The sequence below is a fragment of the Acomys russatus genome, chromosome 13, assembly GCF_903995435.1.
Source record: "Acomys russatus chromosome 13, mAcoRus1.1, whole genome shotgun sequence".
Lineage (NCBI taxonomy): Eukaryota > Metazoa > Chordata > Mammalia > Rodentia > Muridae > Acomys > Acomys russatus.
This window is the reverse complement of record NC_067149.1, coordinates 45,656,689-45,683,665: the sequence shown is the minus strand read 5'-3', so window position 1 is coordinate 45,683,665 and position 26,977 is coordinate 45,656,689. Positions and strand designations below refer to the sequence as shown.

At 44.4% G+C, this 26,977-nt stretch overlaps 1 protein-coding gene across 1 annotated transcript; it reads left to right on the top strand.

The window, feature by feature from the left end:
• Positions 1-6,756: 6,756 nt before the first annotated feature.
• LOC127197352 (zinc finger protein 25-like) lies at positions 6,757-21,126 on the top strand. Its single transcript, XM_051155219.1, has 5 exons — positions 6,757-6,826; positions 14,621-14,747; positions 16,005-16,094; positions 19,448-19,511; positions 20,044-21,126. The coding sequence occupies exons 1-5, from the start codon at positions 6,812-6,814 to the stop codon at positions 21,107-21,109; spliced, it is 1,362 nt and encodes a 453-aa protein (XP_051011176.1). The 5' UTR covers positions 6,757-6,811; the 3' UTR covers positions 21,110-21,126.
• Positions 21,127-26,977: the final 5,851 nt, after the last annotated feature.

Below are 26,977 nucleotides of genomic sequence, written 5' to 3'. Positions count from 1 at the left end.
TTCTAAATAAAATAGTATTTGGGAAGGTGTGGATTAACCTCAAATCTACCTTTCATCCCGGCACTCAGAAAGCAGAGGCAGGCGGATCGCTGTGAGTTTGAGGCCAGCCTGGTCTACAAAGTGAGTCCAGGACAGCCAAGGCTACATAGAGAAACCCTGTCTCAAAAAAAAAAAAAAGTGCTTGAAACAGGGAGCCACCTCTGAAAGCAGGCACTGCAAAGTGGGCCCAGGGACTCCTTTGGACTTGAGAACTTCTCTGGTTATTTGGAGTCTGACCTGGTGTGAGGTAAGTTGTCTTCACCATGTGGGACTTGTGATAGCCATGCGGACCTGAGTCAGGCTACTTACTGCTTAGCATGGGCTTCAGAACTGGGTACTAAAATTCCACCTGATTCTGCTGAGAAGTTTTATTTAAAGAGTACTCATTTAGTTTGCCTTGACATTTTTAATAAATCTATTAATTCCTGGAAGACAGATTTGAGCTGGGCAAGGTGGTGCGCGCACCTGTGATCCCAGCATTTGGCGAGGCAGACGCAGGCAGATCTCTGAATTTGAAGCCAGCCTGGTCTGCAAAGTGAGTCCAGAGCAGTCAGGGCTACACAGAGAAACCCTGTCTTGGGGAAAAAAAAAAAAAAAAAAAGACTTGTATTCAGGTCCTATCATATCTGGTTCTCCCCTGCTTCCCCTGTTGGTTCCCCCATTCAGTCGTGAGTAAGCGGGTCTGAAAGACTGACACAAATCCCATGAGACTGGTAAATCCTGACATCTAACAAGTATTCCAAAGTTTCATCCTCAGCATGTATGTCTGTGCACCACATCCACGTAGTGTTCTCAGAGGCCAAATGAGCACAGCAGATTACCTGGAGCTGGAATTACACAGTTGTTAACTGTCATGTGGGTGCCACAAATTGAACTCGGGTCCTTAGCAAGACCAAGTGTTCTGAACCACTGAGCTGTCTCTCCAGCCCAACGGGGTTAGTTTCTAAATATGTATATAAGGCCTCAAAAATCACTAGGCTAGACCCAAAGAAGTCAGTGTTTGCTTGTTAAAATGTGGGGATTTTTGTTTTTACTTTTAGCTCTTTGACGCTAAATCGGGTATACATGTTAACTGTCCTGGCAGAACCGAGGTGATTCTAAAGAGAGACACTGGTTTCTCCTCCCTTAGGCTATCAGACGATCCACAGAATAGGCACCAATGAGTGGGAAGGAAAAGACTGGGCCTTAGTGCCAACCAGGAGAGATAGTACACTATACTCAAAATTTCCATGACAGATCAGAGCCTTGACCAGGAGCAGAGATAATGCTGGCTCAAAGATGCAGGACCACACTTGGACTAGGACTGCTTAGCTCTTGTACACTATATAAACCTAGCTATACATCAGGGGCCTAAGGTGTACTTCAGGAAGGCTGGATACTGGTCCACAGTGAAGTTCCTTTCTTTGCTTTGTCACTATTGTAGAGCTAAAAAGACAAAAATAAAAGGATTGAAAATACAAAGCCAGGGCTCGACTGCTGGGCTCCTGACCCAGTAACCTGTGATGCTTCAATAGGACCTAACTCCTAAAGGTTCTGACATCTCACCTCAAATGGCCAGGCTCAGGGGTGAGGGTGGGGCTGGGGGGCAGGTTGCATTCTGGAATGTACTACCCTATTACTGAGCTGCCCTCTTGACCTCATCCAAACCCACCCCACACATCAGCCTTGGAAGCAAAGCAGGCACTTACTTTAAATCGACTCCATTGCCTCTGAGGGATGCCGTTCACTCCCTAACCCTTGAGAAGCCATCCATTGTATTTCTTCATACCGTGTCTATTCTTTATTTAAAATGTTATATTAATTCTGGGCTGGCAAAACTATGAATGGAAGTCCTGTACCTTTCACTGAATCTTCTGCAAGGCTGATGAATTAATTAGAGCATCAACGGTTAGGGAGAGTTTGGAGTGCTTCAAGTCCAGAGCCAAGTTATGGTGGACCATCTTCCATGAGTGCACACACGAACTCATGCATGTACACACACACACACACACACACACACACACACACACACACACACACACACACACACACACACCTGACAGGCAGGATCTCAATGTGAAGCCCTGGCAGCTCTAGAACTTGCTATGCAGACCAGGCTGGCCTCAAATTCACAGAAATCTGCTTGCCACCTAAGTGCTGGCATTCGGGCACGTGCTGCCTCACCCCTGCTACTACACCCAGCAACAGCAGCCTTTTTAATGGTCATTTATCGCCCTCTTTTGGGTGTCAGCTAACATCTTTGTGGCCCTTGGGTAAATTATTTGGAGTTTACAGACAGACATCTGGTCCCCACCAGTCAAAAGGCCGAGTGTCCTCAGACAGTATCTGAAGCCTATAGCAAGGAGTTTTCCCATTTGTTTTCACCTACTCTGTTAGTGTATTTAAGCATCCTGACTTAGGACTTCTTCTTTTGTTCTGTTACCATGAAGGCCTTGTGAATGGACTAGAGAGATGGATCAGAGGTTAAGTTCCAGAGGACCAGGGTTCAGTTCCCAGGACCACAGTAGGGCTCAAACCTGATCCTAACTCCAGTTGCAGGGGATCAGATGCCCCCTTGTGGCTCAGCATATAGGCACACATGTGGTACACAGACATACATGCAGACATAACAACAGCCAAATACATAAAATAAAGTAGCTCCGCGAAGCAGCTTCCTTGTTGGAACATGAAATTAGGGCAACCTGAATTCGTGTTCCAGGACCATGATCACTAAATTCGGTTCCAAAATAAAGGTTTTTCTTTTTTCCCTTATCCTCTTTGAGGGGAGAGCTATGTTTCTGTGTCAACAATACCTTTACCCTGAATCTTTTTTTTAATCCTTCCAATCACATTTATTAGCCAGCCAGCTTTTTTATTAATTTATTCATATTACATCTCAATTGTTATCCCATCCCTTGTATCCTCCCATTCCTACCTCCCTCATGCTTTCCCCCTACTCCCCTCCCCTATGACTGTGACTGAAGGGAACCTCCTCCCCCTGTATATATATGATCATAGGGTATCAAGTCTCTTCTTGGTGACCTGTTATCCTTCCTCTGAGTGTCACCGGGTCTCCCCATCAAGGGGATGTGGTCAAATATGGGGCACCAGAGTTCATGTGAAAGTCTGTCCCCACTCTCCACTCAACTGTGGAGAATATCCTATCCTTTGGCTAGATCTGTGTAAAGGTTCAAAGTTTACTGCACATATTGTCCTTGGCTGGTGCCATAGTTTGAGCAGAACCCTTGGGCCCAGATCTGCCCATCATAATGTTCTTCTTGTAGGTTTCTAGGACCCTCTAGATCCTTCTATTTCCCCATTCTCCCTTACTTCTCTCATCTAGAGTCCCAGTAGGATGTCCTCAGATCTATCCCACTTTCCTGGTAAGTGAAGACTTTTATGGGACATACCCCTTGGGCTAGTGTCCAATTATAAGGGAGTATATACCATTTGAGTCTTTCTGCTTCTGGGTTAACTCACTCATTATGGTCATTTCTAGTTCAATTCATTTGTCCACAGATTTCAGGAATTCTTTGTTTTTAGTAGCTGAGTAGTATTCCACAATTTCTTTATCCATTCTTCTACTGAGGGACACTTAGGCTATTTCCATGTTCTGGCTATTATGAATAAGGCTGCTATGAACATTTTACCCTGAATCTTACAGGCTGTTTGTTCTCACCTTACCATTGGCTCTTAAGTTGGCCAGTTCAGGACCAAAGGGTGAGCCTGGCTTCTTAGGGCTGCAGGAGCTCAGCCTTTGATCTTAAAAGCTTACACCGTGTGTGTGTGTGTGTGTGTGTGTGTGTGTGTGTGTACGTACATTTTATGTGTATTAATATTAATTTTCTTATGAAAGATTTATTATTTCCATGTTTCTAAAGTTAGCACATTGCAAACTGAAATTATTGACAGGAACATACACAAATTTTTTTACATATTCAGTATATTTTTCTTAGTGAGATGATAATAATGACATTCTGTGTCAGTAGGATAAGATTTTTAAATTCTTTGAGAAATAACATGTATGGCACTTAGTGTCTGCTCTTTTGGTTTATATATACTACATATATTTTAATCTATTTATTTATATTTATGTATCTATTTATTTTAGTTTCTCATGTTTCGTGTTATCATTTACATAGTTTTGAAAGCTGGCAACCCTAAGACAAAACCGGGAGATCTTTGGATGTACAGTCGCACTTGGTTCCAAGTAATTAAGCTGCCCCCTCAAAACACACCGCACAACCTGACAGCTTTCGGTCTTCCTGCCCCGGGTGTCCCTTGCTAGCTCAACTATACCCCTTAAAGACTAGGCCTGCTGGAAAGCTGCGCAGCACGCTTCAGTGGCGCCCTCAGTACCAAATTTCATAACGCAATCCAAAATGGAGTCGTCGCAGAGGCTTCTGGAAAGCGTAGTCCGCTGCGGAGGGTCCTTTGGCGCATGGGCAGCAGCCGGGGGTCGTGGGGATAGGGGTGGGGGGTGGAGAGTTGGGGGGGCGGGGGACACTGAGTGCTGGGGCATATCCGGGATTGAGGGCCTCTGATTGCAGCGGGCGGAAGGAAGCACGGGGCGGGCGGTGGAGTGGAGGGAAGGGGACAGGAGGGGAGAGGAGAGGAAAGGAGGACCCAGAAGGGGAGGGGAGAGGAGGGGACCAGCGGCAGGGAGGCCAGTCTGAGCCACCGCCGGGGTGACGTGGCGTCCACTCGTCCAGTCTGCCCGCCACGTTGCGCCGCCCGGTTCTTAGCCATCCCCGAGCGTGGGGACAGAGGCCACAGGACTCCCTGACACTGCTGTCACCAAGGTGAGACTCGCCCTGGGCTCACGGAGTGGGGCAGTCCTGCAGAGTGCTGAGGAGGCAGCAGGGCGGATGCTTCCTCGCAGCTAGCACTGGGTCCTTTCATCTGGGCCTCTCAGTCGCGTTCACAGAGACTGGTTTACCCTGTACCTGTGGGTGGCCCTAATCCTCTATTGTTTTACCCTGTGGTTGCTGCCTCCCGCTTGCAGCCTTGTCTGCGCTGGCTTTCTGCGCGCCCAGCGCCTGAGAATTTAGCGATGAAACCTACTTGATCAGACCTGGAGTCTTTTATTTCTAAAAATTCTGGCGCTTCCTCTGGATCCCTTAGTGTGAAAGATGAATTAAGGCTCTCTTCATCGCCCTCCCCCCAGCCTTTGTTAGACTGTTGAACAGTTATTTTGGAAGTACAGTGTTGCTTTAAAAAAATATATCTTTCAGTATTTCATTTTACTGAGAAGCTGAGAGTGGCGTACACCCTCGAAGGGACTAGAAATGAGACAGACTGGGTTGGGGGCCGAGCTGGCCATGGAGTTCCTGACTAGTTTGGAGCTGTTGAGCCTCCCGCCTCAAGCCTCCAGATTTATAGGTGTGTGCCGTATCTAGAGGAGACACATTTAAAAGGTGAAAACGGTTGTTCATTTGTGTTCTGTTAGGAAGGCGATGTTCTAATGCTGATGATTGGCCTGTGTGTATCTGGCGGTATACATTAGGCATTTTTGTAAGCACACGGCTGACTGGATTTGAGCATTTGATTTCTTTAACTGTATACATGATATGCCTGCTTAGGGAATATGGTACTAGAACCGTTGTCTAATTAATTGATGCCTTTTTTTTTTTCTTTTTCTTTTTTTGAAACAAGGTCTCACGATGTAGTGCAGGCTGGCCTAGGTCTCGCTCTGTGGCTTAAGCTAGCCTTGATCCTGCTATCCTCCTGCCTCAGCCTTTACAGGGCTGGGGCTAAAGGTGTGGGCCACCATGCCTGGCTTCAAGTTGATATTTTTGAGGATTGATTTGTTTCAAAACTAGACTTGGGAGCCACGACAAAGTTCATTAAGACGTAATTAAAATACACCCCAGATTCGGCCTGTTTTAAATGATAGTCAGTTCCAGGATCTACATTTGATGTGTCTGTGTCAAGACTTTACTGAAGGCTGCATGGAAGATTATTCATGATTACCTAATTCCTTTCATTCTAAAGATAACTGCATTGAAACTAAGCCCCTATGTTAGTAGCAGAGGCTGCAACAGAACCAAAGACAAAATGTATCCTATTAAGTGAAAATGTATCATATGTACCGTTCTTGAAGAAGAAGTGTTTTGTTTACTTTTTGCTTTGGGAAAATGTAATTTAGGGAGAAGAAATGACTTTTGTTTGAAAGCTTTAAAATGACTTTCTAACTTTGAGGAAGGGGGGTTGTAATATTAGCAGGAAAAAATGTTATCTCCAACCTAAACACTTATGGGTCCCTGTTTGCATATGTCACACCCCCTTTGAAACTAATCTATTATTCAGTGTTTAAGTGTTCAGTTCTTTTGTGTTAGTCTGTAAGCGCGCGCGCACACACACACACACACACACACACACACACACACACACACACACTTTTATTTTATTTTTACTTTTTTTTTTCCTAGACGAGTTTTTCTGTGTAGCCCTGGCTGTCCTGGACTCAACTTTGTAGACCAGGCTGGCCTTGAACTCACATCGATCCACCCGCCTCTGCCTCCAAGTGCTGAGATTAAAAGCGTGCACCACCACGCCTGGCTTTTCAAACCGACAGTGGAAAGGTTTAGATTTAGCAAAAGAAAAAAATGTCTCAGGCTCATCAAGATTATCAATAGATAAGCGAGGATTCATCATGGGGTCAAAAGGACATCTTCGCAGGATCTAGCACTAAAATGTTGTGTGGAAATCTCTCACAGGAGACCTGCAGCTGTGGCGTGTGGCTTCTTATGACTGCCAAACGTAGAAGCTCTTTCTAAAAACACAGCAGAAAATGAACAAGTTCAAGGTGAGTAGCTTAACTTGTTTACCTCTGTGAGTGCACACATATGCTCAATGAGGTCCATCTGGTCGGCGAGTTGACTCAGTAGTTAAGAGCAGTTGGTACTCTTGCAGAGGACCCAGCTTTGATTCCCAGCACCCACATGGTGTCTCAAAACCGTCCGTAAGTCCAGTCCCAGGGGATTCGATGCCTCTTCTGACCTCTGCAGGTACCAGGTCCAGACACTGACGTGGTGCACACACATACATGGAGGCAAAGCATTCATACGCGTAAAATAATAAATTAAAGAAATCTTTAAAAAGCTAAGAGAATCTCTGTACTATACTAGGAAAGTGTGAGCGCTGTAAAAGCACCTTTGGGCTTGAATGAATGAAACAGTAACTCTCACAGTAAGGCCTGAAGAGCCCAAGTGCATTCCAGACCCTTTCCAGGGATTCTATTCTGTACCGTCAAAGGCCATATGATCGATGAACAATTGCATTTGTACTAGTGGTGCGAAGGCGATGATAGCTCAATGACTGTCCCGCATGACTTAAAACAATGCGGATGCTGGTAGGGAGCGGCTGAGGAAAGACTGCACAGGTTGAGCAGCAGAAGTTGTGCGCTATGTTTACATAAAAAATGGATGGTTGCATGTTTTGGCTACACGTTATTGCACAGTGTTTACCTATCAGAGGTACTGCAGAGGGAGGAAAGCTCTTTCCTGTTTCCTTGATGAAATTTCATCTCAGATACACTGTTTTAAAAAGAAAAAAAATCTGTGTTAGAGTAAATAAGCCAGCATTGTACTCTGAACTAAGAACACTTATTTTTCTAAAAATTATTTATTACTTATACAGTAGTCTGCATGCATGTAGGCCAGAAGAGGGCACCAGATCTCATTATAGATGGTTGTGAGCCACGATGTGGTTGCTGGGAATCGAACTCAGGATCCCTGGAAGAACAACCAGTGCTCTTAACTGCTGAGCCATCTCTCCAGCCTCCTAAGAACAATTCTTTAAAACAGTGCTTCTCAGCCTTCTTAATGTTGTGACCCTTTCCTCATGTTGTTTTGACCCTCCAACCGTAATATTATTTTCGTTGCTACTTTATAACTACTTTTAATATTGCATGAAAGTGAAGAGCTTGCAAAAAAAAAAAAAAAAATGACAGCAGCAACAAATTTATTATCATTGGATTTTGGCAGAGAACTAAGTAAAAAGACTTCTTGTCGCCTTAAGCATATCCTCAATGGAACAGTAAACACTATTATGTTTTGATGATTAAAAGACAGTGAGAACATTGGGCCGGACGTGGTGGCACACGCCTTTAATCCCAGTACTCGGGAGGCAGAGGCAGGCAGATCGCTGTGAGTTCGAGGCCAACCTGGTCTACAAAGTGAGTCCAGGACAGCCAAGACTACACAGAGAAACCCTGTCTCGAAAACCAAAAAAACAAAACAAAAACAAAAAACAAAAAAGACAGTGAGAATACACTATAATGGTAACAGTGGTTCCCCTTTCCTGATTCCTTATTGTTCCTGCCAATTGGGTCTTCAATGGGTACCTATGGAGGGGGCAGACAAGTGGGGGGACAGGAGACACAAAGGAATGAGGGCAAGTCTGGATTCTGATCAAGCCCCGTTTATTGAAAAATTTCACAGAGTTTTTATAGGCACTCGGGCATGGGTATTTGCGTAAGTGATACCTAACTCTGGAATGCTCCATCAGGTATCCACCTTTACAGCTGATATAATCACAGAAGATGGAGAAATTCCAGAGAGAAAGGGAAGTTCTAAAAGATGTGGTTAGTCAGGAAAAAGTTCCCGGAACTGCTGCTCGCAGGCAGCTGGCCTTTAATCTGATGTTACCAGTACTCTTACTGGAAAAGCTAGTTTATAGCCAGAAAGAAGTAGCTCTCACTATGAGCTCGGGGGTCTTAGAATGACCGTCCCCCACAATAAACCACAACAGGTGTCTAACTGCCGAACCACAACAGGGTCAGCTGGTTTCTGGTAAATGAGACTGCTGGAGAAATAGGAACCTAGGCTCTGACAAGATGGCTGAACATTGGCCATATGGCCTACCGTCCCCAACACCTTATCACACTGTAAGTTCACATTCGTCCTTAGTGCTACAGTAAAAACTATTAATTTTGTTAACCCTTGACCTTTAAGAACACATCTTTTTAACATTTTGTGTGATGAAATGGGACGTTCCTATGAGGCCCTTCTGCTAATCCTGAACCGAGAGGATTGCTACCCTAGGGTAAGCACTTGTGTGGTTTTTATGCAAATATCTAGGCAGTTTTCCATGGGATGTCTTTTATATTTGAAAGAACTGGCAGACAAACTATGGTTATTCAGTCTTAACAAAGTCTTATTGTGTGTAGCCCTAGGTGGCCTGGAAATCACAGACATCATCCTGCCTCTGCCTCCAAAGTGCTGGAGTGCATTTAAAGCACGCATAAAGGGGTGGGTATGCCATCACATGCCCAGCTACAAACTTTTTTTAGGTGGGAGGGGGGAGTTTCCAGACAGGGTTTCTCTTCTGTGTTAATTTTGCTGTCCTGAACTCATTTTGTAGACCAGGCTGGCCTCAAACTCACAGTGATCCACCTGCCTCTGCTTCCCAGGTGCTGGGATTAAAGGCGTGCGCCACCACATGCCAACTACAAACTTTTTAAAAATGAAGTAAGTCTGTCACTTCCAGGAAAAAACTGTGTTTTTGTTTCTTTTTTTTTTTTTTTCCTAATGTTAAAATTTGATTAGTGTGGAAATTAGAACTTGGGAAATCTTAGGACCTCCATAATGAACGTGACAACTTCTTATGTAAAGAAGTTTCTGACTAGGTCACAAAGGATGCTAACAAATATGATTTTAAAAATAAATATAAAAATCATCAGTATTTGACTAATGTTCCTGATTTACATTCAGAGGTGTTGTCAAGCAGTTTGAAAACAAAGAAGTGAAAAACAGGTCACGTGTTTATCAGGGAACACTGTTCTCAAAGATAATTATCGAGGAGACCCCTGAATTTAGTATGAGGAAGGTAATAGGAAATCCAGAATGCCATTGCAAAACCATAGCACTTAAGTCAGAAGGATGAGGGATGGTTCATTTCAGAGCAAAGTGTGGCTGGCTGTGGCCTAGGAGTGCAGAGCCACGTTATCTCAAATACCATGTTTCGCCTTGGTAACCGTTTCGTGATGCTTTTGTAGTAACAGAAGAAAGTCATAAATCAAGGTACCTTGAAGATGCAAGGAGGCAGGTTACGGTGAAGCAGGCGAATCATCTCTTACAGGCCCCGAGTACTATCTGACGGCTCTGCTGGCCTTTGTGTGGGTGGAAGCTGGGGTCTGCGACGGCTCTGCTGGCCTTTGCGTGGGTGGAAGCTGGGGTCTGTTTGGACATTCCAAACACGATGCCAGGTCAAACACAGAGGTGGGAAATGAACGGCTGTTAAGAAGGTGGAGACAGACAGACGAAGGTAACTTGGCTTTGGATTTGGAATGTCCTAGGGCTTCATAACTACAGACGCAGCCAGTCAATAGGCTCTTTAACCCAGGTGCGGCCTTCACCAGGGCTCTTATTTCATAGTTCTCCCTGCAAGTAAGCATGACCTCTCTACTCCTTACGGCAGAATTCCACTGAGTGTATATGCCACACTTCCTTTATCTATTTTTCTGTTGTTGGACACCTAGGTTAGTCTTATAACTTAGCTATTACAAGTAGAGCTTCAATATATATTGACGCGCAAGGATCTTCATGATATGTGTATTTACGTCTTCATTTGTATTTCGTAATCAGAAAGGGAAATGTAATTCCAGTGGGAACAGTAATATTATCTACTTCTCATTAGTAAAATATGACTATTTCATATTTTTTTATATTGGTTAGCTATACTATAGAGTACCTTCTACGCCATTTAATCAAGAAACATGGGCCCTGAAGATGTGGGCATCATGAATGCTTTTGCCATTTGGTGCTGGTTGGTCTTGTTAATTGGTTGAGAAGAGTGAACCTGAATCTTTGAATATCCTCACAAGAGTGAATGGAGTTGAAGTTACTTTGAGATACAAATCTGAGTATGTCAGAGAGTTTTCCCATGCCTTTAGTTTGTTGAGTATTAACATTTGAAAAAATATTTTTCAAAATTCTTTGAGGATCTAATAGAATATATTTTAATCCTGTTCCCTCCAAGCCCCCAACTCCTCTCAGATCCACCTCAACTTCCCTGTGCACCCAACTTTGTATCCTTATTAGAAACAAAACAAAACATTAAGTCCGACATACTTTGATATGCCGCCTTCGTCTGGAGCCAGTCTACTTACAAGGAGACACATCCCTGGAAAATGTTCTTTTCTCCCAGCAGGTACCAGTTGTCAATAGCTCCCCTGCTAGGGGTGGGACTTGACCTCACCTCCCTCACCATGCTGGAATTCCGTCTGGCATGAGCTCGCATAGGTCTTTCTCATGGTGTCACAACCACTGTGAGTTCCTTTGTGTAACTGCCACCGTGTGTCTGGAAAACGCTGTTTAGTTGTAGTCTTTATCCACTGCCTCTGGCACTGCGATCTCTCCACTGATCCCTGAGATGTGGGAGGAGAGGGTTTGATGTATCTGTCCCAGTTAGGCCCACTTGGAGTCTCCTCATTCTTTGGAGTCTATTGTAGTCCCACACCTGGGCCAGTTGTGGGTCTGTGTTAATGGATCAACTGCAGAAAGAAGCTGCCCTGACGCAGGCTAAGAGATGCCGTTACCTCTGGGTATAGTGATGACAAAAGCTTAGGGAGTAGCTTATTACTACATCCGATTAGTAGAATAAGAGTAGCAGACTCTTCCCTAGGGCCTAGGACCCAGCCAGCAACTGGTTTTGGTCCAGTTAATGGTACCAGGAATGAGCTGTATATTGTGACGCAGGCCTTAAACCAGCTGGCCACTCCTACACCATTTGTGCTGCCATTGTACCAGTTGGCGTATATTCCCAGGAGAGTCAGGCTTGGGGCTGAGCAAGGTGCCTGGAGATTTTTGCATTGTGCACAGATCCTTCCAGCACTATGAAAGTCAGCCAGTATGGATGCAGCGTCCACGTTGATTTCTCCATGTCTTATGCATGACACATTCTATGAGCAACTAAGAGCCATGACAATTGCCTGAAATAATTTGAGTTGTCTATGAGACTCCACTGACCAACAGCTCAAAAGGCCTGGTTCTAGGATTTTTATTTGATAGCTCGGTGTATCTAGGAGAGGCACTGGGCCCCGTTACAGAATGGCTACATTTGAACTCCTTTTATATATGATCTATATGTATATATTTTAGGAAGCGTCTGTAGTAGTTTTACATACTGCTTTTCAAAGGCACCGTGTGGGTTATCCCTTGCCATATCCCGCCTCTACCCTGCCTTCCTAGTCCCCACCAACGTAACTCTTAACTCTAACTGTCCCGTTATTCCTCTTCCTTCATACCACTCTCTTGAGCCCCGCCCCCATGGCCTCCTACTAGGTTCCTGCTTCCTATAGGCATTTAAACACATATCTAAAGAGTCAAAGTTAGCATGCACATATGAGGGAAACCATGTGACATTTGTCTTTTTTTTTTTTTTTTTTTTTTTTGGTGTGGGTTACCTCACTCAGAATGATTACTCTCAGCTCTGCTTTTATTTATCATCAAATGTTTTTCTTTCCTCACAGCTGAATACTATTCCTTTGTGTATATGTACCACTTTCATTTTCCACTCATCATTTGATGGACATCGAGGCTGTTTCCATTTGTAGGCTATTATGAATACAACAGCAGTGAGCATGGATAAGCAAGTATCTATGTAGTAAGGTATAGACTCCTCTGGGTGTATGCCCAAGGATGACAGAGCCGGGGCACATGACAGATACAGTCCTAGCTTTTTGATGCACCTCCACACAGAATTCCAAGGATCTCTGGGTCTTACTGGCCAGTCATCCCAGCTGAATCTACCTCAGTTTAGTTACAGACCTTGTCTTAAAAAATAGGGTGGAGGCCAGGCGGTGGTGGCGCATGCCTTTAATCCCAGCACTTGGGAGGCAGAGGCAGGTGGTTCTCCGTGAGTTAGAGGCCAGCCTAGACTACCGAGGGAGTTCCAAACAGCCAGAGCTGTTACACAGAGAAGTCCTGTCTCAAGAAACCAAACTCGCCTTGTAGATCAGGCTGGCCTCAAACTCACACAGATCCACCTGCTTCTGCCTCCCCATGTGTTGGAATCACAGGCATGGTCACTGTGCCCAGCTGGATTAGTTACTTTTGCCTGAGGCAAAGGCAACTTAAAAATAGAAGAGTTTATCTGAGCTTGAAGTTCCAGGTGGGCAGGGTTCATCATGGCAGCAGGGGACAGGCCTGACAGGAGGACTGGCTTAGAGATCCCATTTTGAGGCACATGCAGGAAGCAGAGGCATCAAACTGTGAACAGCGCCTAGTTTTGAAGAGCCTCACCGCAGTGACATACCTCCTCCATCAATGCCACACCTCCTAATCCTCCCTAACAGCACCACCAAGTGGGGACCAAGTGTCCGAATGCCAGGCAGAGCCTATGGGGGACATTCCCATTCAAACCACCACATGGAGGATAATAGAGGAAGAGACACAATTTCAGCCTCTGGCCTCTACATGTGTGCACACACATGTGCACACGTACCTCTACACACAAACACACCCACATGCATACATTGCATGTACACGCTTGTATCTCTACACACATGTACACACTTGTATCTCTACACACAAACACATACACCTGGATACATCTCTCTCTCTCTCACACACACACACACACACACACACACACACACGAACTCAGAAGCTGTGTAACTTTCTTTGTTTTGTTGTGGCTGCAGTAGTGTGTGTATTGCGATGTGGAATGTGCCCCGTCGGTTTCCGTTGTCTCTGTAGATAACTAATCCACTCCTGTAACTCGGCGATACACTTCTGTCTTGTCAGTGGCTTTGCTCGTTTTTATTGTGTCTGTGGTGGGTGAGTCACCAAAATGTCTGAGGCTGCCCACATGGTGTAAAATTAAGGAATATCTACTCAGCTTTTCCCCCTTCTTATATAAATAAACTTAAATTTGAAAAGCGATTTAAACTCTTTGATTCACCAAATCAGACTTTGCTGGCTCTGTCCTTTGGTCTGCCCTTGGTGCCCTGTGTGTGGTGAGTAGCCATTGTTGGCGTCCCCCCTGGAAAAGTTCGTGTAACAGATGTAAATATGTGCAATACGACGTCTTTTACAGGTATGTGAAAATATATTTTCCTGGGCCAAAGGAAAAGTATCAGACATTCTGTGCAGTCTGTTACCTGACTTCATGGATTGATTAACTCAGCTCTCCATGCTGGGTCATTTACATTTTCCCAACGTTGCTGTTCCTCATGCATCCATAGCATTGCAGATTCTCCACTTTTTCTTTCTGGTTTGTATTAGATGGTTTGACCACCTAATAATATATAGCAGCTGTTCCACAAGGCCAACACCTGTCACCATCTGAACACCTGTGTCTTGAACATACTTCTGCCATAGCGTCTACTGCACATGTTGACATTAAAAATGTAGATCTTTGCCTTCTTGTCAAAGGATAAGTTCCTGGACAAAATGTGTAATTGCTTTCTCATAGCTGTCGGGGGTGAATATCATGAGGCTACTCAGAGCTAGTTTAATGTGCTAGCTTCCCCCCCCCCCCGCCTTTTTTTTTTTCTCTTTTGTCCTGCCTTGCAAAATGCGTTGCTGTTGGTCTACCTCTCAACCTTTGTGGCTTCCTGAGGTCGCTTCAAACTGAACTGGAATTGCCGTTTCAGGGACCCGTGACACTAAGGGATGTTACTGTGGAATTCAGCAAGGCAGAGTGGAAGCTACTGACCCCGGCTCAGAAGTCCCTGTACAAGGATGTAATGCTGGAGAACTGCCGCCACCTGGTCTCCGTGGGTGAGAAATCGTTCCTCATGTGTGACTCCCAGCTGTTGCCATTTCTTCTCCCGTTTGCTGGACCATGTCAGGTCTCTGTAAAGAAAAGTGATTCCTTTGTTTAATGATTCAAAGTTCATCTCTTTGGGAGCATCAGGACAAACACGTCTGTCATTCAGCGTCCAGTGGGTGTCTTGGGCCCCCGCGTCCGGCAGGTCAGTCCAGATGCTGCTTGCTTCTGGATGAGAACAGCTGGACCCTGAGATCAGAGGGTCCATTTCCCTTCAGGGGTGGCCAGGGCACTTTAGGGTGAGGCTCACGGCCTGAGCGTTAGGCTAGGTTCCCGGCCTCTCTGGGGCAGGTGGAAAATAAGTTTTCACACTGGGTATTAGAGTTAGCTCTTCTTAGAATGAGACCGCAGGTCTTAATAGGCAGTGGAGAGTCGGGAACCCCACAATATCTAAAAGTGTTATAGCTCATCCTGCTGAGGTCACGGCATAGGAAGTGGACAAATGCCTGAACCCAGCCAAACGGCCATGAAATTGTCGGTATCAGAAGGCAATGGAAAATAGACTGTTCCTGGATGCCTGAAGGCGGATCCAGTGAGACGCAGGCCCAGCAGGTACTTCCCCAGTGGTCAGCGTGGGTCTTGCCATGATGGGATGGATAATTCCGGACTCTGGTAAATGGCAGAAAGTCCTAGAAGCTCTGCACGCCCTCAGGAACCATTCTTTTTCTAGAATGAGTCTGAGACAGTTGTGACGGAGTGAGAAAACAAGCCAAACTTTACTTGTGAATCAGGGATTTATATATCCTGGGAAGTGGGGGAGGGGTCTGGAGGGTGAATGTGTCTCATTTGCTAGAGCTAAGGTTGCCAGGATACTTCATCTACATACAGTGGGTGGTACAGTGCCTCATTTATAGCCAGGAACACGGGGCCCTATCACAAGAAGGAGAAAACAGTACATAATTAGGCTATGTGTAAAGAGATGACTTCTAGGACTACATGACACCCCTTATAAAATCTGGGGTTACTACATCAGGTGGAATGAGAACCTCACTAAGAAAGGGAGTCTGTCTTCGTATACCAAGTGTAAAATGGCTGTTGGGAGAAGTCAGACTTCGACCATATCCTGCAGAGTCTCACAAATGTGTGTTTCTACCTCTTTATCTAAAGAATAAATTTGTGAAACACAAGTGAGGTTTTCACTGTTTTTCTGGAACTGTACCTCTCTTCCAAGGAATTTATGTCATTTCCCTTATCTTTATCATCAATAGGTTATCGTGTGGTTAAGCCAAGTGTGATCTCCAAGTTGAAGAAAGGAAACGAGCCATGGATATTGGAATTTCCATACCGCGGCCGTGGTGGTGAGTTAGAAAAGAGTCATGTTGTGTGTGACCCTTTGAAATATCTGTCAAGAATGCCTTTGAAATAGCTTCCTAGGAACCTTCCTAAATTCTCTATAGTTTTATAATGATTTGAGATACTGTGTGTATATGTGTAAATCCTATGTCACACCAATTTTTCTTCTCTCCACATAAAGCCCTCTTTTGTTAGAGATTCTTTTTGTTTGTTTGTTTTTGTTTTTTTGAGGCAGGGTTTTTCTGTGTATCCCTGGCTGTCCTGGAGTCTCTTTGTAGACAAGGATGGCCTCAGACTCACAGAGATCCACCTGCCTCTGCCTCCCAGAATGCTGGGATTACAGGCGTGTGCCACCACACCTTGTTTCCCATGAAATAATTTTTGAAGATCCTGTAGTGAGTTGGAAGAAGAGACACAGGAGATAAATATAAAAACAAAATGTACCACGTTTATTGAATCATGGGTAATAGTGCTTTGGAAAAGCAGGATTTGATGGTCAGGATAACATAAGGATTGGAAACCTCTGATATGAGAGCTAGGAATCTACCCTCCTATATAGATAGTTTGTCCCTTGTGTGTGTGTGTGTGTGTGTGTGTGTGAGAGAGAGAGAGAGAGAGAGAGAGAGAGAGAGAGAGAGAGAGAGAGAGAGAGAGTCCGTCCTTCCTTTCAAATGTATGTATTCCTCAGGTGAAAATTAAAACTATTACGGAAAGTAAATGCTGAAACAACAGCGATGTTCCTCAAACATGAAGAAATTAGTGAAATTTACTTTACTTTGTTTTGTTTTGTTTTTTTAGACAGGGTTTCTCTGTGTAGCCCTGGCTGTCCTGGAACTCACTCTGTAGACCACGCTGGCCTCGACTCACAGAGATCTGCCTGTCTCTGCCTCTCATTCACTTTCCTTTTGATTTTGGCATTGCTCTGGCCAATGCCAAAGCAATTTTACTTCTTTACTTCTTTACTTAAAGAAGTAAAAAGTATGTGATCTGCTAACTACAGTAATCCTAGTCCACCTGCAGTTTCATTTGTGCTTTCAGTTAGCCACGGTCAACTGCTGTCAGAGATATTAAATGAAAAACTGCAGAAATCAACAGTTCATAAAGTTTCCCTCCATGCCGTTCTGAGCATGTGGTTTAAATCTTGGGTAGGCTGCCCTGTTCTTCACTAACGTGAATAACCCTTTTGTCTCCTGTAGCCACACTGCATGTGTTACTCACATTAGTGGCTTAGTAGGCATCTTAGTTTTCAGGTCAATTGTTGAAAGGCCATAGTGCCTGTGCTCAAGGAATTCTTATTTTATTTATTAACAGCGACAACACACAGGAATATAGCGATCCTGGAAATTCAACTATGCCAAAATGAAACCTTAAAATGCTTCTTTTTACTAATGGGAAAGAAAGTATATTATAGGACATTATTTCTGGGGGAAAGCCTTAGTTGTATTGTAGGCATAGGTTTTTTAAAGCTTATTTTATTGGTTTCTTAGACCTCTACTTCCCTTCTAGCCTTTATTCCATCCTTATCTTTTCCAACCTCCTAACACTAGGTAGGAGAGAAAAAGGACTGGAGGGGAAAGGGGACGTCGAGCTCCACAGGCCACTTCCTGCTGATTAGGGTCCTTGCATTCCTTGGGACAAATTCAGTCTTCTTAGTCAGGGCGTCTCTAGCTTCTTCCTTTCATCAAATCACAACAACAGCAACCAGGAGCATCAGCTGCTTTTTTTATTTTTTCTTCTTCTGAACACCTCCGCCCCTCTCAGGGCTCTCACATTTATACCCTCTCAAGAGCCCCCAGAATTCCGAATGTAAACTATCTGCAACTGGCAAAAATCACGCCCCTGCAAGAGCATGAGACAAATCATAGTCAGCAGCTATGGACGGTCTGAAGCAGCCTCTTATCCCACACCTGGGATTAAAACAAAAGCAATACTAACATCACGTCACTGGGTCTTTAGAGAATCCAAAGCTCCCTCTACATTGTGTAGTGCAGGACTGTCTGTGGTTTCAGCATCCACTAGGAACACAATTAAACAGTAATCTATGTTTGTAGGCGTGAAGGCCTACAGGTGGGTCTGCTAGTTCCGTCATCCAGTTGCTCCATGCTCTTGACTGTGGATGTGTCACCAGCTGCCTCTGGTTTCTGCCTTCATTTCCTAGCAGGGATCAACTCTAACTCACACTGGAAGCTGAATAAGTCCTGTTCTCCCTTAAAGCTCTCTGTAGCCAGCATTCTTCTTTCTTCCACCCCTTTTCTTCTTCTCTTTGAGGCTCCTACCACTAGATAGGTGTGAAAAGGAGAAAGGGGGTGAGGTTATTGTTAGACTACTTCCAGCAGAGTAGGCGTGTGTAGCTCCTGGGGGCAAGTTTGATCTTCACTGTCAAGATATCTAATTTCATCTTATTGTTGTTTCTTCTTTAAGCATGAGTACTTAACAAACCATGGCAAACAGCCCACAACAGCCCTCCTTTCTGGGCCCTAGCATTTATACACCTTCTGAAAGGTCCCCAGAATTCCAAATGTCACACAGTCGCTGAAACCGTCTGCAGCTGGCAAAACCACACCCCTGCTAGAGCATGAGGCAAATCATAGTCACCTGCAGCTCTGTGCCCTCACACCTGGGATTAAAATGAAAACATATTCTTGTAATAGTTCTGTGTTCCTAGGGAAACTGAATCCCCAAAATTCTCACTACAGTGATTTTTGTCATGTTATTTTATCTCTTGTCACAGATAAAACTGGGATATCAGTCTTATGTCAAAAACAAAAGTCTGACAAAGGCTGTACCTTGCATAGCAGGTACTGAAGGAGTGATCTTAAACCCAACCATCTGTGACATTACTGTTAGCATAACCTTAATAACCCGGAGGTCAAAGTCAAGACCAAAAGAAAAACATGGATCAGAGAGAGCAAACTATGATTCCGGTTAGGAATGTGGGAGTCAAAGATTGCTCATTAAAGACAGTGAACAGTAAGCTAAAGAAGAGAGAATTGTGGGCACGTGTGTCTGGGAAATAGATGTGTGTGTGTGTGTGTGTGTGTGTGTGTGTGTGTGTGCATACATGCCTATGGCTCAGCTAGATTTCTCTCTTCTTACATAATTCAAGACCTGAACCCAGGGAGCAGTGCCGCTCACTTTTAGGCTACTTCTTCCTACATCCGGTATCCTGCTCAAGGCAGGGCCCACCAGCTCAGCAGATCCAGATCCCATCCTTGAGACTTTCTAGATTATATTAACAATGACAACAAATGGTATAGAGGAAAATTTCATCTTGACAGACTTGCCTGAAGCCTGAGAGCCAGTTTTTAAACACGATGGTGTGTTTAAAAAAAAAAAAAAAATCTTGATTTCGTTGTAGACAAGCGGCGGAATGCTCAAGCCCCCAGAGCCAAACACCAGGAACGGCCGGCTGGAAATGCAAGGCGAGTTCAAGAACTAATCAACCTTAGAGCAGAAGCTTTGTGAGGAAGAGCGGTCCTGTTTGGAATGCTGGGAGTGGGGCAGTTGTTAATTAATGTGACATGAGGCAAAACGGGCACTGGAGTGAATCCCAAAGAATAGGGCCCAACCAGGGAGGCCTTCCTGAGGGGCACGATGCAGGATCCAGGGAGTCACACTTCGTAGTTACTTTTCCTTCCCCTGACCTGTGCACTAAGGGGGCTTCATTACCGAGAGGACAGCTTGGCCACTAAAAAACCCTGAGACTGGATTCAGTAGGAGCCTCACTCTGTACAGCGTGCCTCAGTCTCCCCAGTGGAGCCTCACTCTGTACAGCATGCCTCAGTCTCCCCAGTGGAGCCTCACTCTGTACAGCGTGGCTCAGTCTCCCCAGTGGAGAAGCCTGTAGCCCTGACAAACAGGATCATCAAAGTCATCAGCAAAGTTATCCAGGGAAAACACAACATCAACAAAGCATTGAAAGTCCTAGTAATGGATTTGAAACTTCCCTTTTAGGAAAGGAGAGCTCAGGAAACGTCAGAAAGCTCCCGCCCAGCACGAAAGCTACGACTGCAGTGAGTGTGGAAAATCCTTCTGCCAGAAATCTGCCCTCGCCGTGCACCAGGAGACACACACCAAGAAGTCCTACAAATGTGAGAAGTGCGGGCAGGCTTTCTATACAGATGAGGACCTCACGATCCATCAGAAAGTTCACACCAGAAAAAAAACCTACCCATGTAAAGAATGTAACAAAATTTTCTACCACCTGTCCTCTCTCACTAGACATCTGAGAATCCATGCAGGGGAGAAACCCTATGAGTGTAGCCAGTGTGAGAAATCGTTCTACCAGAAACCGCACCTCACCGAACATCAGAAGACACACACAGGGGAGAAACCCTTTGAGTGTAAGCAGTGTGGGAAGTTCTTCTATGTGAAGGCCTACCTCCTAGTGCATGAGAAGACACACACGGGGGAGAAACCTTTCGAGTGTAAGGAGTGTGGGAAGTTCTTTTCTCAAAAGTCACACCTCACGGTCCATCAGAGAACACACACAGGGGAGAAACCCTACAAGTGTAAGGAGTGTGGGAAGCTCTTCTCTAGGAATTCACACCTTAAAACACACCAGCGCACTCACACAGGAGAGAAACCCTATAAGTGTAAGGAGTGTGGCAACTGCTTCTACCAAAAGTCGGCCCTCACTGTGCACCAGCGAACTCACACCGGGGAGAAACCTTTTGCATGTAGTAAGTGTGGGAAAACTTTTTACTACAAGTCAGACCTCACCAAGCACGAGAGAAAGCACACTGGGGAGAAACCCTACGAGTGTGCAGAGTGTGGCAAATGTTTCTCTGTGAACTCAGTCCTCAGGCTACACGAAAGGACTCACACAGGAGAGAGGCCCTATGAGTGTGAGGTGTGTGGGAAGTCCTTCTCTCAGAAGTCACACTTTGTCATACATGAAAGAAAGCACACAGGAGAGAAGCCCTATGCGTGCCAGGAATGTGGGGAAAACTATATTCAGAAGTCACAACTCACTGCACACCAGAAGACACACGCCAAGAAGGGCAAAGCTCACAAGTAGTGTGAGTGCAGACTCCCTGCCAGTGTTCTAAGTAGTGAGAGTGTTCTAAGTAGTGAGAAAAAAAAATGTCAGCCACATTTTTTTTTTCTTTGTAGAATTATCAGAATGTACAGAAAGAAATTCTGTGATGTTATTAGGAAGAACTTCACAGTCTGGGCGCCTTTCATAAACATCAGGTGGCAGAAGCCGTGGCCACTATAAAACATGAAAGAAACTGTTCTTTCAGAAGTCACACTGATGACATATAGAAATAGCATGGGGGCAGGGACCCAGTAAGTCAGTGAGTTTCCAGAAGTTTCTGTCATAGCATCTAGCACTACACATCCAGTCCACAGTGAGGAACTCCCATGGGTGTCAGAGTGTTCAGAGGTCTCTTCACACAGTTGCACTCATCTTGAAAACATGAGAGAATAAATAAGTGCATGGATTGCAACAGACATGGAAGCCTTATCAAGAAACATCCATCACGGAATGTTAATCACATTAAGCCTTTAACGAGACCTATATAGGTATTTTAAATATTTGAGATATCTTCAGCAAAAGTCAAAAGAATTTACACCGAAGGCAGCGGTGACACTGTAAGTCATGTTGCCAGGTTTCAAGGTTGTTATTTTTTTGTTTGTTTGTTTTTTAACTTTCTAAAGAAACAAAGAGCAAAACCAGAAACCAGTAAATATCACATATAGCAAAGATATTGAAAGAGAAAAAAAATCAGTAAACAAAGAAGTCTTGATACGTAGGATGTAGGCGGGTGTGTGGAAATCTACAAAACACATTGCTAAGTGTGTGTTGCGTGTGGACCCCATTGTGGTTGCTTCTGAGCTCCGTAACTGTAATGACAACATCACATAGTATCAACAGTGATTCCCAACTGGTAGCATTGTTACTGTAACATAGGTTGGTGTAGACTTTAAAGGCAGAGTGTGTCTTTTCATCTATCTCTGCGCACTTACAAATGGGTTCAGACCTTGTTACTAATGAACCCTGCAAAAGAAACACTGTGTTTGTAATGTTTTCAGCTATACTGTGAAGGCCTGACCTTTGGTTTGGAAGTGCATTTGAGCAGTCTGCGCTCCTGCTAAAGCAGCGGTGTTTGCTTCTCTTACTGCAGATGTGCCACAGTGGTGTCTGTGTTTGTGTTGTGTGTGAAAAATACCTCATGGGTTTTCCTTCCTGTTCTTGGTAGCAGAGGCAACATGGCCAGTGGCTGACAGTGAGATTTTTTTTTAGGCTCCTAGTACCTTGACCCAGATCTCAGCATGCCACGTGACTTCACTGTGCCTCAGCGTCTTTCTCTGTGAGAGTAATGGTAATAACATCCTAGAATTGCCTTGAAGTTGAAATAGGTTCATGTTTTAAAGCACTTGGAACAGTGTATGTAAAACACAGGAACTCGACGTTCGATATTATTCTCATTAATTTGTATTTCCCAAATCACACAGTGAGAAGGTTGGCAACCCCCCTATTTATCTCTCACCTTATTGCTGTTAGTGCCTTGACTTGACTTGCTTCTGTATCTCCCCCCATGGCGGCTCAGGAGCAGATCCTGAGTAGGCAAGGCCTGAGGCTGGCGAACTCCAGTCCGTCAGCCAGATCCACAGTCCATTTTTTGTAGCCTGTAAGCTGAGATTAGTTTTATATTACTCGATTATTGCAAAAAAGAAAAAAATTAAATATTTTGTGACACATGAAGGTTGTATGAAACAAAATTTCAGTGTCTATAAGTAAAGCACTTTGAGAGCACTAAACAAACCCCATTTCCTTACTTTCTGCCTGTGGCTGCCTTCTCACTGTGCTAGCAGAGCTGAGAGGCAGACCACAGGGCTAAGGGAGCCGAAGGCATTGATGACTCAGCACTTTACCACACAGGTTTCTGTTACTCAGCGCTGCCCACGCTGCTGCCGGTCCTGAGCCCACGCTCGCAAATACTGTTTGCCAAATGTGCTGCAGCAGGATGTGGGTGAGCGCTTTCTGTGCAGTGTATTTATTTTGTGCATTGTATTTATATGTGGGGAAAGCCTAGGCTTAGAAGTATTTTTCCCAAAGAAATGTGTTTTGTTTTTTTTTAAACTTACTGAATTGTTACATCATTAAAACAAATCTCCTGATGGAATGTAACATATATGTGAAATAAACATTGCCTCAATTAAATGGGATTGAATTTTCAATTGAACTTTCCCCATGATATTTGTTTACTTCCTCCCAAGTCAGTGGCTAATTTTTCTAATGTCATGTATAATTTTCTAACTATTACATAATAACATACTATCTACATTATTACTGTTGTTGTTGTTGTTGTTATTATTACTATTATTATTGTTATTATTAGTGTTGGGGCAGGGAGGAAGGCATGCCCCGCCTCACCTGTGGAGATGACTACTCCCAGGTGTCTGTTCTCTCTTCCCTTTCACTGCGGGTCTGGAGAGCAGATTCCGATCATCAGGCTTGTGTGCAGCAAGTGCTTTTGTATGCCGAGACACCTCACCAGCCCCCCACGTGTAGAACATTTAACTAATAGAATGTAACAACAAAACGTAATGCCCAACTCCAGTTACATTAACTGGTAACCTGTAGAAGGGTTCCTGAACTTCATGTGGATGGTCCTTGACTTATAGTGTTTTCTTAACAGGGTGAACATAGTGCCCATAGGGCAGAAACCATCCTTCTAATTTTAAAGTTTGAACTCCTCCCAGGTAACTGATGAGAGTGTGATATCTGTCTTCTCAAGATTCAATCTAGACGCTAGTTCTTAGCCGTTGTCTGAAGCCATAAATTAGTAACAACAAAACCTGATCAAAGGCAACTGTGAGATGTTCACAGGGATTGGCCGGGTACACTTTTTCCAGTGTCACACCAACCTGTGGCAGTTCCATGGTTCTGAAAGCTTGACCTAGCTTTTGTTCTGACCATGCCATGGAAGCTAACAGATTTGGCTAAAGCCTTGGTCTACTGTTAGGTTTTTTACACTAAAACTAAACCATTCCCTCAACACTGTTTTTTGTTTGTTTTTTTTTTTTTTTAATGCCCAGCGATCCTCTTTTCCCACGTACTGTGTATCATTTGTACTTTGTTAGCAATTTACAAACACAGCCCTCCGCTTGTTAGTGTGATGGTCAAAGACTCAGTGTTAGCGCCTTCCCAGCACCCCGCTCTTTATAAGAGGGGAGTCCTACCCTTCAGTCTGATCTGGCCTGTGCATGCTTTGGCTTAGGAGAGTGAGGTCTACATTCGAGGCCTACCCTTTCAGGGACATCAGCAACTTCCATTATCCTTGTTAAAGCTAACCATCATGCAAAACACTGGGCTTGTCTGAGGCCAGGCCACGAAGAAACACGAGCTGTCCATATTGAGTCCATGGGCAAGTGTTTCCAGAAAAACCTTCAGAGAGCTTTTAATCACTGCACACCCAGAAGCATTTTACCGCTGCTAGATGTTTTACGATTTCCCGGTGTTTTATGTACCCCACAGGGAGCTTTCTAATGGTTTAGTAAGCACACATTTCTCACCTCTATCTCCTGAGAAATTTAAATATTGTTATGTCCCAGCACTGAGCACAGTCAGAGAGCTAAGACAGCAAAGTCTCTAATAATAGGTACTATTATTTCTCGAGGTCCTCAAGAAATGGCTGTGCAGTGAAAACTCAGGTTGAGTCTGTACCATCTTGTGGTATCCGAAAGTCAGGAAATCCTTCTCGAAAGCGACAGGGATGTATTAGAAGACCCTAAGAGCCACCAACGTCCAACATTTAAATACTGCGGGTCAGAATAATATTACTGTTGGATCATATTTGAAATAAAAAGTATAAGTAAGAGGGAAAGGCCCTGACCTAAAACACTGAGAAACAACACGAATGGATCCAAAATGGCTTTTGGTATATATAAAAGAAGACATATCTGGGAGCTATGTTAAAACCTAACTGCAATTATTTCGAATTCTGGGAAAACTTTAGTACATAAAGCAAATCAGCCCAAGGGGAGGAAAGGTAAGGGGGAAAATAGACAGAATAATAATAATTGAGGACAAAATGAACATGCAAGTCCATATTAAAACAAGCAACACTGGAATAAACAAACAAGAACAATGAAATGTTTCCTCTCAAATATCTCAGGGTTGGAAGACACGATGGAGAAACAGTTATGAAGTAGTGAGATGATCTGATAACCTCAGGGACTTGCGGCATTTTGGATTTGTTCCTGGAGCAAAAAAGGAAATGAGTGCAAATTTGAATAAATCCTACCACAGTTTAGTTCTATTCATATTAAATGTTCCTCAGAGACATCATCTGCTAACATGAGTTGAGTATGGGTGAAAGCCACGTTAATCTGTTTTTTCCTTAAGACTTGAATTTCATGTAGCCCAGGCAGGCCTCGAACTGGCTATGTAGCTGGTAATGCCTTAACTCTTGATCTTCCTGGGGGTTGGAAGCCTGGCTCAGCAGGAACAGCTGTCCTCTCAATGCTACTTAGCACTAGGTTGGTGGCATGCTTCTCTCCTTTATCCAGAGAGTCCTCATGTGGTCACTAGATGACCTTTCATCATGGAGTACTTTCCAGGATTTTAGATAAATGTGTTTCACATTCACAAATTCATTTTTTAATTTAATTAACCTATTACATAATTTTCCCCTTCTCTCTCCTCTCTTCTACCTCTTCGTATCTAGCTCCCCTTCCTCCACAGCCTTTTCTTCCTTAACCATTGTTCTTACCCATACATATAAATAAATAGATAAATACAGCCTGCTGTGTCCCTTCCCGTGTTGCCTGCATGTCTATGTTTCTGGAGCTGACCTCTTGGTATCAGATAGCCAGTCATGGGGCTCATCCCTAGGGAAGACCAATTAACACCTAACAAGCAATTGTTAATCGCTTGTAACACTTCATCTAGGGATGTCACAAGAGCAACTATGCTTAATACTTAGACCTAGCCAACAGTGACTAGTGAGGTCATGGGTCTTATAAGAGAACTTACTATTGCCACTTTACTAAATCAGTATAATCCCTATCTGCATTACACATACTTATCATGTATGTGTAAGTGTAGCTCTCGCCTCTTAGCAAAGAAGTTCCTTTCATCAGCAGGAGACCATTACCAAAGGCCACAACTTGTCACAATACAGAAAGCAGCTGAGAGTCCAGTTTCCAGTCCCAACGGATGCAACACAGCTCCTGCACCTACGGTTCAGGCAACATTGCAGAAGGCCTGGGGGAGATTTTAAGAGCCAGAGGACCAGGAAGTCTGATGTGAGATTGTGCCTTCTAGCTATGACAGGGAAGCTACTATGCCCACGAAATCTCAACAACATGACCAAGTCCTGAGCAATTCCAACACCACCAGTTGACATTGCAACATAAATTTAAGCGCTCCTTCTTTCTGAGAGTAAAGAATATAATGATTTGATTCCCTAGGGATGCTGGCTCTACGCAGTAGTAATAAAGATACAGAAACCGGCATAGTGTCCCCAAAAACCCTACCCTGAGAAATGAATCTGACACCGTAAACGCCTGTAACTCTCATGGAAACTTTGGTTTCTAGACTCTTTCAACTGCATCATTTTACAACAGAGGGTGAGACAAGCGCTGACTCGGTTCTCCAGCCAACACTCCTTCCAACACTGGACATAGGGACCCCCACTCCGAGCGCAGAAGGGCGCACCGCCCCTTCCTCTGCGCATGCGTACGCTGCAGTCCTGCTCCTGGTCCTTCCCTGGCCTCGCGTCCCTCCTGGGAAACAATTCCTGGCCTTCGGCTCCGCGCACTGCGGGAGCGGCGGGTGAGCCCTAGATGGCTGCAAGGGCGGAGGGTTCTGGGAGCTCGGGGTCACTCACGCCGCCGTCGGCGAGCAGGGGCCAGCACGGGGGCCTGCCTGGGG

Excerpts from the sequence above, each read along its gene's own strand:
- LOC127197352 (XM_051155219.1), top strand. Across the intron at positions 14,748-16,004 it reads CCGCCACCTGGTCTCCGTGG|GTTATCGTGTGGTTAAGCCA; the intron begins GTGAGAAATCGT and ends TATCATCAATAG. Across the intron at positions 16,095-19,447 it reads TCCATACCGCGGCCGTGGTG|ACAAGCGGCGGAATGCTCAA; the intron begins GTGAGTTAGAAA and ends ATTTCGTTGTAG.